Source organism: Entelurus aequoreus, linkage group LG08 (genome assembly GCF_033978785.1).
Source record: "Entelurus aequoreus isolate RoL-2023_Sb linkage group LG08, RoL_Eaeq_v1.1, whole genome shotgun sequence".
Taxonomy (NCBI): Eukaryota; Metazoa; Chordata; class Actinopteri; order Syngnathiformes; family Syngnathidae; genus Entelurus; species Entelurus aequoreus.
In genome coordinates, this window is record NC_084738.1 from 68,594,091 (window position 1) to 68,612,642 (window position 18,552).

General features: G+C 40.8%; 1 protein-coding gene across 1 annotated transcript in view; it reads left to right on the forward strand.

The window, feature by feature from the left end:
• The window catches only part of sec24c (SEC24 homolog C, COPII coat complex component), a 40,011-nt gene extending 22,415 nt beyond the window's left edge, over window positions 1–17,596 (forward strand). Inside the window, 16 exon segments of the mRNA XM_062057165.1 lie at window positions 1,484–1,622; window positions 1,704–1,819; window positions 3,457–3,581; window positions 3,710–3,901; window positions 3,969–4,062; window positions 4,141–4,257; window positions 4,346–4,516; window positions 4,597–4,693; window positions 4,770–4,915; window positions 8,191–8,329; window positions 11,618–11,736; window positions 11,812–11,991; window positions 12,074–12,259; window positions 17,159–17,248; window positions 17,362–17,436; window positions 17,438–17,596. Of these exon segments, the coding sequence (XP_061913149.1) occupies window positions 1,484–1,622; window positions 1,704–1,819; window positions 3,457–3,581; window positions 3,710–3,901; window positions 3,969–4,062; window positions 4,141–4,257; window positions 4,346–4,516; window positions 4,597–4,693; window positions 4,770–4,915; window positions 8,191–8,329; window positions 11,618–11,736; window positions 11,812–11,991; window positions 12,074–12,259; window positions 17,159–17,248; window positions 17,362–17,436; window positions 17,438–17,503 (2,052 nt within the window). The 3' untranslated portion in view covers window positions 17,504–17,596.
• The last annotated feature ends 956 nt before the right edge of the window (window positions 17,597–18,552 follow it).

The window sequence follows — 18,552 nt, forward strand, 5'->3', positions numbered from 1 at the left end:
ACAGATTTTCTAGATTTGCCAGAATAATTTTTTTGAATTTTAATCATAATAAGTTTGAAGAAATATTTCACAAATATTCTTCGTCGAAAAAACAGAAGCAAAAATTAAGAATTAAATTACAATTTATTTATTATTCTTTACAATGAAAAAAATAAATGTACTTGAAAATTGATTTAAATTGTCGGGAAAGAAGAGGAAGGGATTTAAAAAGTAAAAAGGTATATGTGTTTAAAAATCCTAAAATAATTTTTAAGGTTGTATTTTTTCTCTAAAATTGTCTTTCTGAAAGTTGTAAGAAGCAAAGTAAAAAAATTAATGAATTTATTTAAACAAGTGAAGACCAAGTCTTTAAAATATTTTCTTGGATTTTCAAATTCTATTTGAGTTTTGTCTCTCTTAGAATTAAAAATTGTCGAGCAAAGCGAGACCATCTTGCTAGTAAATAAATAAAATTAAAAAAATAGAGGCAGCTCACTGGTAAGTGCTGCTATTTGAGCTATTTTTAGAACAGGCCAGCGGGCTACTCATCTGGTCCTTACGGGCTACCTGGTGCCCGCGGGCACCGCGTTGGTGACCCCTGGTGTACAGGGTTACAGAACAGGAACGCTGATGGGCCGCTACGAGGCGCCCTGTAAAAGGTGGGAAAAAGGTAAAACGCTGGGGAAGAAGATGAGTAAAAAAATACAATCTAGACTGGGCTCCTAAGGGGGCCTAGTCTGGAGTGGGAAAAAACCTCCATGCCATGCACACATAAACATGTTACATTTAATGTTCTTAATTTTCACTGAAGGGGTTTCTTTGGACAATTTGTAGTCGGCCAACAAAACCCGAGCTGTGGGCCTCAAATGGCCCCCGGGCCGTACTTTGGACACCTCTGGTTTAAAACACAGTGGAATGTTGTGCTTTGAAAGAGGCGCTGCTGAACGAGAGGTGGCTCTTCTCCTCTGTTGGGAAAAGGGTGTGCTTTGGCATCTTTTTACAGAAAAGTCCGGTCTCATCACAATTAAAACTCGCTGTGGTATGAAGCTTGCTTTTTTCGATTCTTCTATACTTCTGAGCGCCATTAATGCCATCCATCCATTTTCTACCGCTTATTCCCTTCGGAGTGGCGGGGGACGCTGGAGCCTATGTCAGCCATTAATGTGCTCCTTGAAAATAGTGTGAACTGTTGTCTTTTTGGGACTCGTATTGAGTTAGCAAAATGGACAAAACTTGGCAATAGGTGAAAAAAAAACACAGAAAAGGCAGACACACTGAAGCGCTGAGAAGTGACTAGTAGTGTGCGTACTGACGTGAAGGGCTTTTTGCCTTCAGCGGAACACAATATAAACGAATGAATGAAGTGTTTTTCACACTGAGACATGGTTCGCACACGGAGGCTAGTTTGGCACCATCTAAAAATTCATAAACCGAAAAGTTTGCAAGTAGAAGGGGTCGGTAAATCAAGGTTGCGCTGTAATCAAAATACATTTTATGTTATCAGGCGCCCCCGTTCTTAGTGGACCATGGAGAAGGTGGTCCAATCCGTTGCAACCGCTGCAAAGCCTACATGTGTCCGTACATGCAATTCATCGAAGGAGGGCGTCGCTTCCAGTGTGGGTTTTGCACTTGTGTCACAGAAGGTGTGTTTGAGTCCTTTTTAATGAGCAATGAATACAGTTGTTTTTTTTGGGCAATTTATTAATATTGTTTTATGTGTCCAGTTCCTCCGCATTATTTCCAGCATCTGGACCAGACTGGGAAGAGAATGGACTTCTACGAAAGACCGGAGCTCTCGCTGGGCAGCTACGAGTTCCAGGCCACTGTCGACTACTGTAAAGTAAGTTGGAGAGTCTTTCTTTTGATGGACTAGGGCTGGACTTTTACTCGGATTTAAATCACGATGTACATTTTGGCCTTTCACGATCATAAAAACATTATAATCGGGGAAAAAATGAATGGACCACGCAACGTTCATGCAAGTTCATGAGCTTAAAATAAATAAGGAGCGAATTAGTAAAAAAAGAGCATGTCTACTAGAAGTTTGGGATCTAACCAAGGTTGCTACTTTTTATTTGACAAAGCACTAGTATGCCTAATCAATAATCACTGATAAACAAATTGTTCTTAGGATAATTTGTATTTGCTTTTTCAATGTGTATTTTACTTCTGTTTTTAAATGTTATTTTTTAGTTTGTGCTTTGCCTGTAGTTCTTTGTGGTGTACAGCCCTTTGTTCTTCCACTGTGGTTGTTTTTAAAGGGCTTTATAAATAAAGTTGGTATGATATGGTATGGTATCACTGAACTAAACAAAAAAAGTGAGGCATATGATTTCCATGTTGACGTAACCACGGACAGAGTCACAGAATTGGCCAATAAAACAGAATCTGCTGAATTGCTGTCAAATGCAGAATTTCTTGGAAATTGACATAAATGAAATTAAATGTTGTCATTGGGAGGAGATGATGGGTCTGACACTCCACCGCCCCGTGCTGAAATAAACAATGTCGAGACGGCCCCTCAAAACAGTGACTAAGTTTATTAAGCTAAAGCGAGCAAGAACAATCCATACACTCGCAACACATCTCATCTGCTTGTGTTGTTGTGAACGACATCATCGATGTTACATCAATGTACAAACCGGACAGCAGTCGAGAGGCTCTCTTTCTTCTTCCTTTTTTTTCGTCTCCACACTCGTCAAGCTTAGAACATCAGCACACTTCCCCCACCGACCCTTCACAATAACAACGCTGTTCGCAACATCCGGTCTTACTGCGCTAACAAAATAAAAGTTTCAAAAAAATACCACACACAAGCATAAATTTCCTAGAGCACTTTTTGATACATTTACACATTTATTATGCTTTGACTTAAAATACTGGTCAAAATTGTCCAAAGATACCAATAAATGTGAGGAATTTTGCATTTAATTAACTAACATTTAATGAAATATGACACACAAAGCTGAAAATTCCAGAACATTAAGTGAAAAAACTGAATTTGTTGTTTTTATATTTTTATTGTTATTTAAAATTATTGTTAATGTTATAATTATTTTGTGTTTACCTGTTGTTTATTCATTACTAATTCAATCCAATCCACTTTATTTGTATAGCACATTTAAACAACAGAAATGTTTCCAAAGTGCTGCACAACAATATTAAAAACATTATTGAAATATTATCCTTAGCTCCACCAATGACTGAATAAAAACAAAAAATAAATAAATATAAAACCAATATAAAAAGAAATATGATTAAAAATGATAAATACTAATTTATTAGTATTTAATGTATTACTAATTTCGAACCAGTTGTTCTTTTAAATTATATTTAAAGTAAAATTTTGGTGGTAAAAGAGTTACTCATGTTTTCAAATTAATACTTTTGATCAATCAAAATAATTATGGATTATTGTTTTTTTTGCCATAATCATCCAGCCCTATGATTGTTGACTTATGGTGCTCTCTTTATTAGAACAACAAGATTCCTCAGCTTCCAGCCTACATCTTCTTTATCGACGTGTCCTACAACGCTGTGAAGAGTGGCATGGTCAGCATAGTCTGTCAGGAACTTAAGACGCTACTGGACCACCTGCCCAGGTACAGAAGCCTGAAGGGGGGAACAGGAAAATGTAAAGTTAGAAGCAAATTTGAATGTAGTAATGTGAATAATACGGGGGGAAACATATGTTTGGATGCTTAGGCGATTCCCTTGTGTCGTCTTTCAGAGAAAACCCGGAAGCGGACTCTGTGGTGCGAGTGGGCTTTGTCACGTACAACAAGGTCCTGCACTTCTACAACGTCAAGTCTAGCCTGGCCCAACCACAGATGCTGGTGGTGTCGGACGTGTCGGATATGTTTGTGCCCCTGCTGGACGGTTTCCTGGTCAACGTCAACGAGAGCCGCCTGGTCATTGAAAGGTCGGCATCTTTTTTCTACCAACCAAAAGGTCCGGTTTGGTTAAACTTGCATTTCTGTGTTCCCCAGTTTGCTGGACCACATCCCAGAGATGTTTGCAGACACCAGAGAGACCGAGACAGTCTTTGGACCTGTTATACAGGCCGGACTAGAGGCGCTCAAGGTAACCTACAGAGGAATTATCGCAGATAGATCTTAGGGCTTTGCAGCTGTACAATTTATAGTACAATGTGTTCCTCAGGCCGCAGACTGCGCAGGGAAGCTGTTTGTGTTCCACACCTCGTTGCCCATTGCTGAGGCTCTTGGAAAACTCAAGAATAGAGAGGACAAGAAGCTGGTTGGCACTGATAAAGAAAAGGTGAATCACAAGACTGAACTCGGATTTGATTTAGAGGTCTTCTGTGAAGAACCTTGCATGCTTAATGGACGTTTCCTGTCCTTTTCAGTCTCTGTTTCAGCCTCAAGCAACTTTTTACAACACGCTGGCCAAGGAGTGCGTTGCTCAAGGCTGCTGCGTGGACCTCTTCCTCTTCCCCAACCAATACGTGGACGTGGCCACGTTAGGTGTGGTTCCTGTCTCCACAGGAGGCTCCGTCTACAAGTACACCTACTTCCAGGTGGGATGGACTTCTCGTCGCGGCTCCTGAAATGTAGATATCAAACCTGAAAGCATTTTGTTTCGCTTTCTTGGTCCTAGGCTCAGACGGACCAGGAGAGGTTCCTGAACGACCTCAGACGAGACGTACAGAAGCCGATTGGCTTCGACGCCGTCATGAGGGTTCGGACCAGCACAGGTGAGTGTCTAACTTCCACATCAGGAGAAGACTGTAAGACTTGTATCAACAATGTTCTTTCATGCACACTTCCAAGGTATCCGGGCGACCGATTTCTTTGGCTCGTTCTTCATGAGCAACACCACGGACGTGGAGCTGGCGGGACTGGACTGTGACAAGGCGGTCACGGTGGAGTTCAAACACGACGACAAGCTCAGCGAGGAGACGGGGGCGCTCATACAGGTAAGTGCAAGAAAGCTGTTAGACATTCCCAATGGTGCAGTTTGTCACCAATAGCACCATGCTGATACAATACTGCATACAGTTGTGGTCAAAAGTTTACATACACTTGTAAATAACATAATGTCATGGCTGTCTTGAGTTTCCAATCATTTCTACAACTTTTATTTTATTGTGATAGAGTGATTGGAGCACAAAAAACATTCAGGAAGTTTGGTTCTTTTATGAATTTATAATGGGTCTACTGAAAATGTGACCAAATCTGCTGGGTCAAAAGTATACATTAAGCAATGCAGTGTTTCACATAAACTGCCAAGATACCTGTGGCGGTGGGGGCGTGGCTATGGGCGTGATCACCATGACATCATCGAGTAATTTGCATAATTTACTACAATGATGTGATTTTCTCTAAAAAGGCTCAAAAAATGTATACTTACTAATTAATAATAACAGTTTTGTTTTAAACGTCCATCCATCCATCCATTTTACAATATAATTACAACACTTTACGTACATATTTATATACAGATTTGAACAATAAGTTATTCACTGAAATATATTTATTAATTGTGGTTCTTACAAAAAATATATCTTATAAAATATAAAAGCTAAAATGTCTCTTAAAGCTCTGCCCCTTTAACTAGTGCATACTAAATAATTTAACTTTAGCCTACTACTACAACCATATTATTTACCAGCGACATAAAGTGAAACAGAGGCAGAGGTGTCCTGCCACAGTCAGTAACAAATAAACAGAAAACAGTAGTGGTCAAATACAAATAAGGCAACAAGAGAAGTATCCTACACTTCTCTTTTGTAAAGTAAATCTGAACAGCCTATATGGGCATCTACATCAACTATATGATTTGCCTGAGAAGCTGGAAAGGACAAAAAAAATAATAATAATAACACTTTTTTTAAATTTTATTTTATTTGTGGCGGACGTAATTCTTTCGTGGCGGGCCGCCACAAATAAATGATTGTGTGGGAAACACTGCAATGTTAATATTTAGTTACATGTCCCCTGGCAAGTTTCACTGCAATAATGCGCTTTTGGTAGCCATCCACAAACTTCTGCTTGAATTTTTGACCACTCCTCTTGACAAAATTGGTGTAGTTGAGCTAAATTTGTTGGTTTTCTGACATGGACTTGTTTCTTCAGCATTGTCCACATGTTTCGTTTCAACACTTTGGAAAGGCCACTCTAAAACCTTAATTCTAGCCTGATTCAGCCATTCTTTTACCACTTTTGACGTGTGTTCGGGGTCATTGTCCTGTTGGAACACCCAACTGCGCCCAAGACCCAACCTCCGGGCTGATGATTTTAGGTTGTCCTGAAAAATTTGGAAGTAATCCTCCTTTTTACTCTCTGTAAAGCACCAGTTCCATTGGCAGCAAAACAGGGCCACAGCATAATACTACCACCACTATGCTTGACGGTAGGGACGGTGTTCTTGAGATTAAAGGCCTCGTCTTTTCTCCTCCAAACATATTGCTGGGTATTGTGGCCAAACAGCTCAATTTTAGTTTCATCTGACCACAGAACTTTCCTCCAGAAGGTCTTATCTTTGTCCATGTGATGTCAGATGAAACAAAAATTGAGCTGTTTGGCCACAATACCCAGCAATATGTTTGGTGTGTATATATACTGTATATCTAAGTTTTATATTGTATGAATGGATTTTATATAGCCAATAATTTACTCACTATTGACTAGTGATGCGCCGAAAATTTGGCCACCAAAAAAATAGGTCGATATTAACCAAAATTAGCCTTTTGGTCCGATAGACTTTGGTCATGGAAAACGCACTGCCGTAAAGGGGTGTTGTGATGACGTAAGCAAGACGCACGTGATTGTCTGGAGCGGAGTCAGCCTGTCTGCGATGTGAACGTACTTTAATATATCCAACATTTACCCGGAGTGATCTAAAAATGTGCAAACACTAAGGAAAGAAAGTGCAGTTGGAGCAGTAGCGAGAACAAAGTGTGACATCAGTGAGTGTTTTGGGAGGATAGAGGCTCGCTGCGGTTCTCGTTGTTTGTCGCGTACATGGAGCCAATGGGTCTCCAAACACGAGTACAGTCTCCAATAACACCAGAAAAAGATGCTCGATCTGTTGTCTGTCGTGTCTAATAAATATAAAGTCACTTAAAGAAGAGGTCTGTGTTACATTATACAATTGATTGAAACTTTTATTAGTAGATTGCACAGTGAAGTACATATTCCGTACAATGACCAGCAACAAAACCGTACAATATAAGAACAAATATATGTTAATACTGATTACTAATAACACATTTGTTTTTTAGATGCAAATATATCAAACAAACATAAGGAAATGATGGATGAACTATCTCTTTAGAATTAGACTTAGACTAGACTAAGAAAGCTATAAAAAAATCTAACATGTGTACGAATATATACATATGTGTACAGAATAATTTATATACAGATATATTATCAGCAAGCCAAAACAATAAGCTGAACTGTGCTATATGCGCTGCTCTGCCAACACGCAGTCCCTTTGGTGCCCTCACAAACGAACGGAAATCACAAAAATCTTTGACTTTAACAGTAACATTGCTACAATAATAAACATTTAAAAAAGTAAAATCCACTTTCATTACCATTGGCAAATGGGGAGCTGTCGAGAAAGGAGCAGATAGCGGGGGAATGGTGGAGGGGGTCATAGTAGCGGGGGGTGTATATTGTAGCGTCCCGGAAGAGTTAGTGCTGCAAGGGGTTCTGGGTATTTGTTCTGTTGTGTTTATGTTGTGTTACGGTGCGGATGTTCTCCCGAAATGTGTTTGTCATTCTTGTTTGGTGTGGGTTCACAGTGTGGTGCATATTTGTAACAGGGTTAAAGTTGTTTATACGATCACCCTCAGTGTGACCTGTATGGCTGTTCACCAAGTATGCTTTGCATTCACTTGTGTGTGTGAAAAGCCGTAGATATTATGTGATTGGGCCGGCACGCAAAGGAAGTGCCTTTAAGGTTTATTGGCGCTCTGTACTTCTCCCTACGTCCGTGTACACAGCGGCGTTTTAAAAAGTCATAAATTTTACTTTTTGAAACCGATACCGATAATTTCCGTTTTTGTTTCACATTTTAAAGCATTTATTGGCCGATAGTATCGGCAGTCCGATACTATCGGACATCCCTAATTTGTACCGTATATCATCTGTGTTGTACTTCCCAAATCACTACTGTTAGCATTTACTCCAAGCTGTTTTTTTTTGTTCAATTTAAATTTATGTGATTTGTTCCCTCCCGTAGTGCGCCGTCCTCTACACCAGCTGCGGCGGCCAAAGGCGCCTGCGCATCCACAACATGGCGGTCAACTGCTGCTCTCAGCTGGCCGACCTCTACCGCAATTGTGAGACGGACACCATCATCAACTTCCTTTCCAAATACGGTGAGGACTCGCCATTTATCGAATCCTTTTTGCTCCACGTTGTTCCAAACTAGACGTGAGTCTTCTTCCAGATATCACAAAATTTTTGGGGGGAATTACTGACAATGAGAGTATTTTTTATTGTTAAATTAAATTGGAAAAAAAAAAGGTAATACGAACTTTTCTCATGCAATCGGGCAGTTGCTTGAGCTGTGGTTTTTACTTTTATTATTTTCTAATACTAAACACTGGTGTCATATGTGTATATAGTGTAGGGCACCGTACGATTCAATTCATGGGGGTAACTATTCGGTTTGAAAACGATTCTCGATTCAAAGTCAATACTTTTTTAATACCTTTGGTTGCCAGTTGCTATGATTAACTACATTTATATATTTATATTGTATATGCTGATGTAGTTATGTTGTAGTTTAAAAAAAGGTCGATATGATTTTTTTTTAAAAACACACAAAAAAAACCCGTCTAAATGCCAAATATTGGCGCCGATAATCGGCCTGTTTGATCTTTAGTGTGTGTGTGTTGACCTAGAGACTTAAACTTAGACTTCCTTTTATTGTCATTCGAATTTGAACTTTACAGTACAGATAAGAACAACATTTTGTTGCATTAGCTCGTTGTAGTGCAGGATAAAAGAGCAATAAGGTGCAGATATAAATAAATAGATTACTGTACAGATAAATATTTTGCATATGCATCAACGTTTATGGATGTATGTTATGCATATATATATATATATATATATATATACACACAGTATTTTCCGCACTATAAGGCGCACCGGATTATAAGGCGCACCTTCAATGAATGGCCTATTTTAAAACTTTGTTCATATATTGGGCGTCATGGCGTAGTGGGTAGAGCGCCCGTGTCAGAAACCTGAGGGTTGCAGGTTCGCTCCCCGCCTCTTACCATGCCGTTGTGTCCTTGGGCAGGACACTTCACCCTTGCCCCCGGTGCCGCTCACACCGGTGAATGAATGTTGAATGAATGATAGGTGGTGGTCGGAGGGGCCGTAGGCGCAAATTGGCAGCCACGCTTCCGTCAGTCTACTCCAGGGCAGCTGTGGCTACGAAAGTAGCTTACCACCACTAGGTGTGAATGAATGATGGGTTTTTAACATGTAAAGCGACTTTGGGTACTTAGAAAAGCGCTATATAAATCCCAGTTATTATTATTATTATTATTATTATATATAAGGCGCACCGCATTATAAGGGGCATAGAATAGAAAGTAGAGGCTGGTGTTACGTTATGCATCCATTAGATGGAGCTGCGCTAAACGGAATGTCACCAAACAGTCAGATAGGTCAGTCAAACTTTATTAATGGATTACAAACCAGCGTTCTGTTCTGTAGTTGCGAGACCTGTTGTGGCCCAATATTGGTCCATATATAAGGCGCACCGTATTATAAGGCGCACTGTCAGCTTTTGAGAAAATTGGAGGTTTTTAGGTGCGCCTTATAGTGCAGAAAATACGGTATATGTATATATATATGTGTGTGTGTGTGTATGTATATATATATATATATATATATATATATATATATATATATATATACATACATATTAGAGATGCGCGGTTTGCGGACACAACCGCGGATAATCCGCGGGTCGGGCGGATGCATGACGAAAAAAATAGATTTTAAATAGATTCGGGCGGGTGGCGGTTGAACCAATTTGGAAATATATATACATAGTTAAATGTTGTTACCCACATACGAAAAACGAGCAGCACTCTTTGAAACAGGCAATTATTCATCAGGCACTGCAGCAGCTGTCACGCCAAATTTCTTCCCCCTACAAAAACCTTCCCCACCATTTACTTCCGGGGCTGCGTCCAATAAAGTCACAAAGTTGCCGGGGGTCCTTAACCGGCACGCGACTGTCCTGTTTCGGGCCTGTACAAAAAAAAACAATAATCTATTACTTCACATTCCAGCAGCTGTCAAAAGACGAAGTATCCTTCCAGCGACGGGCAGTCAAAGCCGAAGTGCTATCGATCGCTGTCAATGACGTAAGAGGAAACTTGACCACGGAAGTAAATGGGGGTGGGAGGTTTTTGTAGGGGGAAGAAATTTGGCGTGACACAGCACAACACAACACAACAGGAGAAGAGGAAAAAAATAAAAAGAAGGCAACGCCGGCAGCAAACGTGGTACGCGACAAACTAAAAAAGGGAATACTAAAGACCAGGGGGAAAAAATAACAATAAGAGTCAACACTTTCTTAATGGAAATGACAATAATATTATAATAATGATAAATAATATTATCAGGCATTAATATCTCTTAACCTCTAATGCGTGGCCAAGAGATATTAATGCGTGGCACGCATTGAATGTCTCTGCTGCATTGGATCAGTCTCCTTTCTTTAACAGGCAAAAGCTTTCTAACCTCACTAATGCCTTGCATCGTCTATATTACATATATAACAACGGGTGGGTGGCGGGCGGTTGTGGTTTTGATAAAATGTTAGTTCGGTGGATGGCGGGTGGATGACAACTTTTGTGATGCGGTTGCGGATGAAATAATTGCCTATCCGCGCATCTCTAATACATATACACACACACACACACACATATATACACACGTGTATAAATATATACACACATGTATATAAATACACACACTACACTCAAACGTGTGTGTATATATATATATATACACACACACACGTGTGTATGTAATATATATATTAAGCGTGTATGTATGTATGTATGTATATATATATATATATATATATATATATATACACACACTACCGTTCAAAAGTTTGGGGTCACATTGAAATGTCCTTATTTTTGAAAGAAAAGCACTGTACTTTTCAATGAAGATAACTTTAAACTAGTCTTAACTTTAAAGAAATACACTCTATACATTGCTAATGTGGTAAATGACTATTCTAGCTGCAAATGTCTGGTTTTTGGTGCGATATCTACATAGGTGTATAGAGGCCCATTTCCAGCAACTATCACTCCAGTGTTCTAATGGTACAATGTGTTTGCTCATTGGCTCAGAAGGCTAATTGATGATTAGAAAACCCTTGTGCAATCATGTTCACACATCTGAAAACAGTTTAGCTCGTTACAGAAGCTACAAAACTGACCTTCCTTTGAGCAGATTGAGTTTCTGGAGCATCACATTTGTGGGGTCAATTAAACGCTCAAAATGGCCAGAAAAAGAGAACTTTCATCTGAAACTCGACAGTCTATTCTTGTTCTTAGAAATGATATCGACGCTGATAATAGGTTGATCTCTATTCAAAACTCAGTGTTTGTTTTATGTGTCAGCTTTCCGTGGCGTCCTGAGCAACCCCACAAAGGCGGTGAGGGACACTCTGGTCAACCAGTGTGCTCAGATCCTGGCCTGCTATCGCAAGAACTGTGCAAGTCCCTCATCAGTTGGTCAGGTACTGAACACTCCTCATCCTAACCTCACCCACGGTTTTGAAGATCTTCCTACATACAACTGTTTTTTTCCCCAGTTAATCCTCCCCGAATGCATGAAGCTGCTGCCGGTCTACTTGAATTGCCTTCTGAAGAGCGACGTGCTGCTGCCCGGCGCTGACGTGTCGCTGGATGACCGAGCGTACCTGCGGCAGCTCGTCAGCTGCATGGACGTGGCCGAGACCCACGTCTTCTTTTACCCTCGCCTTCTGCCGCTGGTCCGTCCCTGTTGCAATGTACTCGCTTGAAAGATGATAGGAATAAAAGAAGACTAACATCTGGCATGTGGACATTTTCCAGATGAAGCTGGAGAGCGGGTCGTTGCCGATGGCGGTGAGGGCCTCCGAGGAGAGGCTTTCCAAAGGTGGCGTCTACCTGCTGGAGACGGGCCTCCATCTCTTCCTGTGGGTGGCAGCCAACGCCCAACAAGAGCTGCTGCTCAACATCTTTGGAACATCCAGCTTCAGCCACGTCGACTCCACCGTGGTGAGATCAGATCAGACTCTCTTGGCTGATAATTCTTAAATCTCAAAACCCTCAAACTTTTAACTTACAATACGATACCAGCAGGAATCATACATACTTGTATTATTTTGTAGTGTTTCGATTCTTTTAAGAGGAAAGGTCAAAAATGTACAAGGCTTCTTCAAGCAGTATATACATAGCAATCCTCAGAACTTCAATATGAATGTGATGACATTTCTCTCCACAGGGGTACACTTTCACTGAATTTTTTTAAAAACATCAACAAAATATTAACGATACACATTCCCGCTTGTGTTAAAGATAGGGATGTTACGATCAGTGTTGTATGCTGCTGATTCCGATTAGGCATAAGTCAACTCAGCTGATACAATCACATATTTTAATGCAGTCATGTCGACTGCTATTCACAATGTAACAATATCAACACAATAGATAAACTTAAGCAAAATACTACTACTGTATTTTCTGGACTATAGAGTGCACTGGTATATAAGCCGCACCCACAACATTTTAGAAGGAAATAATTAGAGATGTCCGATAATGGCTTTTTTGCCGATATCCGATATTCCAATATGGTCCAACTCTTAATTTCCAATTCTGATATCAACCGATACCAATATATACAGTCGTGGAATTAACACATTATTATGCCTAATTTTGTTGTGATGCGCCGCTGGATGCATTAAACAATGTAACAAGGTTTTCCAAAATAAATCAGCTCAAGTTATGGAAAAAAATGCCAACATGGCACTGCCATATTTATTATTGAAGTCACAAAGTGCATTATTTTTTTTAACATGCCTGAAAACAGCAGCTTGGAATTTGGGACATGATCTCCCTGAAAGAGCATAAGGAGGTTGGGGGGGGGGGGGGGGGGGGTAGCGGGGGTGTATATTGTAACGTCCCGGAAAAGTTAGTGCTGCAAGGGGTTCTGGGTATTTGTTCTGTTGTGTTTATGTTGTGTTACGGTGCGGATGTTCTCCCGAAATGTGTTTTTTTCATTCTTGTTTGGTGTAGGTTCACAGTGTGGCGCATATTTGTAACAGTGTTAAAGTTGTTTATACGGCTACCCTCAGTGTGACCTGTATGGCTGTTGACCAAGTATGCCTTGCATTCACTTGTGTGTGTGTGAAAAGCCGTAGATATTATGTGATTGGGCCGGCCCGCAAAGGCAGTGCCTTTTAAGGTTAATTGGCGCTCTGTACTTCTCCCTACGTCCGTGTACACAGCGGCGTTTTAGAAAGTAATAAATTTTACTTTTTGAAACCGATACCGATAATTTCCGATATTACATTCTAAAGCATTTATCAGCCGATAATATCGGCAGTCCGATATTATCGGACATCTGTAATTATGGCCATTAGCAAAGAAAAGGCCATAAATTTGCAGCACTGTTTTTTTAAGCCTCGGGGTTCAAAGCATAAGAAAAAAGTAGTGGTTTATAATCCGGAATTTACATTATATTTGACATAATCTCCCGGCTGGCTTGGGAAAGCCTCGGGATCCCCCAGGATGAGCTGGACAAAGTGGCTGGGGAGAGGGAAGTCTGGGCTTCTCTGCTTAGGCTGCTGCCCCCGCGACCCGACCTTGGATAAGCGGAATAAGAGGGATGGATGGATACTTATTGAAAGCCTTTCGTTTCTGCCCTCGAAGTCCTCCTGTGTCCAGGGAATGATTTCCTGAGTTTGTAAACATTAACATGAAAAAGGGTTTGGGATTATAATTATAGTAATCTCTGTGGGGAATGTATTTAACTTGGTATTACAGTCCTCCGGTGATAATGATACTTGTCAGAACTGCAGTTTATTTCCCGCACTGGAGGATTATTGACTTAGGGGAGTGTGTACGGAGATACACGGTTAGCTGCTAGCTGTTTCTTCCGGTCAGCAGGCTGACCATGGAAAATAGTAGAGATGTCCAATAATGGCTTTTTTGCCGATATCTGATATTCCGATATTGTCCAACTCTTAATTACCGATTCCAATAGCAACCGATACCGATATATACAGTCGTGGAATTAACACATTATTATGCCTAATTTTGTTGTGATGCCCCGCTGGATGCATTAAACAATGTAACAAGGTTTCCCAAAATAAATCAACTCAAGTTATGGAAAAAAATGCCAACATGGCACTGCCATATTTATTATTGAAGTCACAAAGTGCATTATTTTTTTTAAACATGCCTCAAAACAGCAGCTTGGAATTTGGGACATGCTCTCCCTGAGATAATCCTAATGCCCACTACAACTATGGGAAATACTATACTTTGACTTTCACAAAGTGCATTATTTTTATTTATTTTTAAACATGCCTCAAAACAACAGCTACAAAAACAATGAAGGCACACAGCTTCAGTCCAGAGTATACTAGAGTAATAAAGTAAACAATAACATAGTCCTCCTTTAGTAGACTGCCTGGCATACTGTATAACAGGAAATTATAAACTGGGCTCAATCTGCCCTGCTCTAACGTATTTGTATGAGTAACACAAATGTGCTGCAAGCTAGTGGTGAGTGCTTGAAGTGGCCTAGCAGTCAGTCAGAGCTTCTGAAATGCTGCGTTGAGACAGGGCACCTCCGTTCACTGCAAGCTGCCATGTGTGCGCCAGGCAGGGCAGACTAGCCACCGTAGCGTTTGCCATACTGCGTGCGTTGTCCCTGACCACAACGTGGGCTTTCGCCTTGGGGTGGTTTTTGTTGTAGTTTTGTTTTTTCTCGGCGGAGTCTTCAAGCGACAACTGTGTGGTACTACTTTTTTCCGGTGTTTGCTTTTCATCCATCTTCCGCTTGTATTCATCGTGTATCTCCTTATGATTCTTGAAGAGGTGGGAGATCTAATTGCTCGTATTAAAGGAAGACGTCTTGGCTCCTCCTCGCATAACCAACTTTTTGCAGTCATTGCAAATTGCCAGTTTTTTATCCGTCAGACACACTTTAACATGCCGTATTTCCTTGAATTGCCGCCGGGAATATAGTATTCGCCTGCCTAGAATTACAGCCGGGTCAAACTCGTTTCGCAAAACAATTAGGGCATGCTTGGCACTTCCGCCGGGTCAAACTCGTTTCGCAAAATAATTAGCATATGCCTAGAATTTCCGCTGGGTCAAACTCGTCACGTCACTAGTGTCACTTCCCCTGTCATCATTTTCAAAATGGAGGAAGCTGATTTCAGTCATTTGAAATCGCATAAAGGGAAGAAAAATATCAGCTGACTTTTTGTTGTTGGAGTTGCGTCTTTCAAAGCGCTTTACTTTGAAAAACCGGTATGCCTCGTTTCACCGCCGGGTCAAACTCGTCACGGTCACGAGTGACACTTCACCTTTCAAGGCATCATTTTCCAAAATGGAGGAGGCTAATTTCAATAATTTTAAATCGCATAAAGGAAAGAAGATACAGAGCTATTCAGTAGGATTTAAGTCCAATTGATTGATTGATTGATTGATTGATTGAGACTTTTATTAGTAGGTTGCACAGTGAAGTACATATTCCGTGATTGATTGAGACTTTTATTAGTAGGTTGCACAGTGAAGTACATATTCCGTACAATTGACCACTAAATGGTAACACCCGAATAAGTTTTTCAACTTGTTTAAGTCGGGGTCCACTTAAATTGATTCATGATACAGATATATACTATCATCATAATACAGTCATCACACAAGATAATCACATTGAATTATTTACATTATTTACAATCAGGGTGTGTGGAGGGGGGCGGGGGGGGTAGGATATGGACAGCAAGTAGGAGAGAGAGAGAGAGAGAGAGAGAGAGAGAGAGAGAGAGAGAGAGAGAGAGAGAGAGAGAGAGAGTGAGAGAGAGAGAGAGAGAGAGAGAGAGAGAGAGAGAGAGAGAGAGAGAGAGAGAGGAGAGAGAGGAGAGAGAGAGAGAGAGAGAGAGAGAGAGAGAGAGAGAGAGAGAGAGAGAGAGAGAGAGAGAGAGAGAGAGAGAGAGAGAGAGAGAGAGAGAGAGAGAGAAAAAATATCTGCATTTGATTATTAGCAATCCGGGGAGGGTGTTAGTTAGTCCAAGCTATTGAATATGCTAAAAAGAACAGTAAGCAGCTATGTTTTATTAATATACCGTAGCTGCGTGTGTCAAATATGAGTCATTAAATGACTCCCGCCTCCTCGTGGTAGAGGGCGCTAGTGATCCTTTTGGCGACTACCGGTACTGCAGAAGAAGACAACAAGCAGCAACAAGAAGCGATCGTTTGCTTGCACTTTTAACATGGAGGATTACATGGACTCATTTATAAGTAAAGGTAAAACCATAATAACCTTTTTTTTATTAAATGTGCTTTTCATGATAAGGTAAGCGCCGGAGTGAGAAGAGATTTTAAAATAATTAGCGCATGCTTGCCTATCCCGCATGCCTTTGGTAAGCGCAGGAGTGAGAAGAGGTTTTAAATTAATTAGCGCCCCGGCGGCTATTCAAGGAAATACGGTAATCCAAAACCATGTCGTTAGTCAGTCACAGAGCGAACTCGCTGTTAGCCACGGCTACAGCACCGGCAACAACACACTCTTGTTGTTGTTATGCTGCGCTCGCGGTGGTTTGATGAGGTCATCAGTGTCGTCAACTCCTGTGTTGTGTGTGGGAGAGGCGACGCAACTGCTCTGTACTTATCCCTACGTCCGTGTTTTTACCGGATATGTACCGCTCCGTACAGCGGCGTTATAAAAAGTCATTAATTTTACTTTTTGAAACCGATACCGATAATTTCCGATATTACATTTTAAAGCATTTATCGGCCGATATTACCGGACATCTCTAGAAAATAAGAATCGACAATTCAGGAAAATTGCTTGTAAAACAGGATTATGATGAGTTTGTAATACATTGCTAGTTTTAGAGTATTTGCACTAATGGGCTTGCTAATTCTGCTTGAATGATGCAGACCAGTCTGCCGGTGTTGGACAATCCATTCTCACAAAGACTCCGAGAGATTGTGGACTCCTTCAGAGCGCAGCGCTCGCGATACATGAAGGTGAACATGCGCTTACCTCGTCATTGTTTGTATGTTGTTCTGTTTTTTTTTGTTGCACATGAATAATACCATGCTTTGTGTGTGTGTGTGTGTGTGTGCTGTCCTGTCTGCAGCTGATGGTGGTGAAGCAGGAGGAGCGCTCGGAGCTCATCTTCAAACACTTCCTGGCGGAGGACAAGAGCGCCAGCGGGGGGCGCGTCCTACGTGGACTTCCTGTGTCACATGCACAAGGAGATCCGCCAGCTCCTCAGCTAGGTCCACAAAGTCCCGCCTTCTTTCTCTTCCTATCTTTTCTCCCTCCTCCTCTTTTCTCCCCTTTTTTTTTAACCCAATAAACTTTAAAGCTCTCCTTGCTGTCATCTAAGCACCAAAGCTGGCAGATTTCATGGGGTGTGTGTGTGTGTGTGTGTGTGTATGTATGTGTGTGTGTGTGCGTGTGTGTGTGAGAGATAATCGGATGTTAATAGAGCTTTACTCTGGCTCAAATCTACTGCGGTGAGAGGAGGGAGGGAGGGAGATTATGTACATAAAAACACGCAAACGTAAAGAATGATGTATGCAACCTGACTGTATTTTACTAGCACTGAAAATAATTTTTTTTATAACGAAATCCCGTTAAAAAGCGTTAGAACGATCTACTAGCAAGTCATGAAAGGAATCAAATAAATGCTGTAATCTCCCCCTTTTAATCATGGCCTTAGCACCCCCCATGATGCTTTCACGATTCATTTCAACGTGCGTGTCCTTTCATTTTCTTTTTAAAATCGACATTTTGCATCCCTTTCCTTGCCTGGCGACACTGCAAATACGGCCACGACATTAGGTACGCCCGCAGAAGGCGCTCCATCTAACACTGGCGGATTTAGCAGGAATGATAATGATGATAATGCTCGTTTTTCAGGGCGTCCTGTTTGCCAAAATAAAGGAAACTCCGCCCCTGCCGGGGTACCTAATGGAGTGTCCCGCGCCAGGTGACGAGCACAGACAAAACGATCGTGTGAGTGAGCTGAGCCCTCTGTGTTTATATATATATACATATATACATACATATAAATACAATATATACTGTGTACAGAATGAATAGACAGAAAAGAATCATTTTAAGTAAAATGAGCTGACGAAATATAAAGCAAATTACAGCTTTTACTAATAATGAAGGGATGCTTCTTTTGATATATATATATATATGTGTGTGTGTGTGTGTGCGTGTAAGTGTGCTCGGTCCTGGTGAAATTTCTCCTGAGGAACAGAGGGACCCTCTAAAACAAACCCTACCAAAATAAAGTCGATACTTTAAAAGAAAA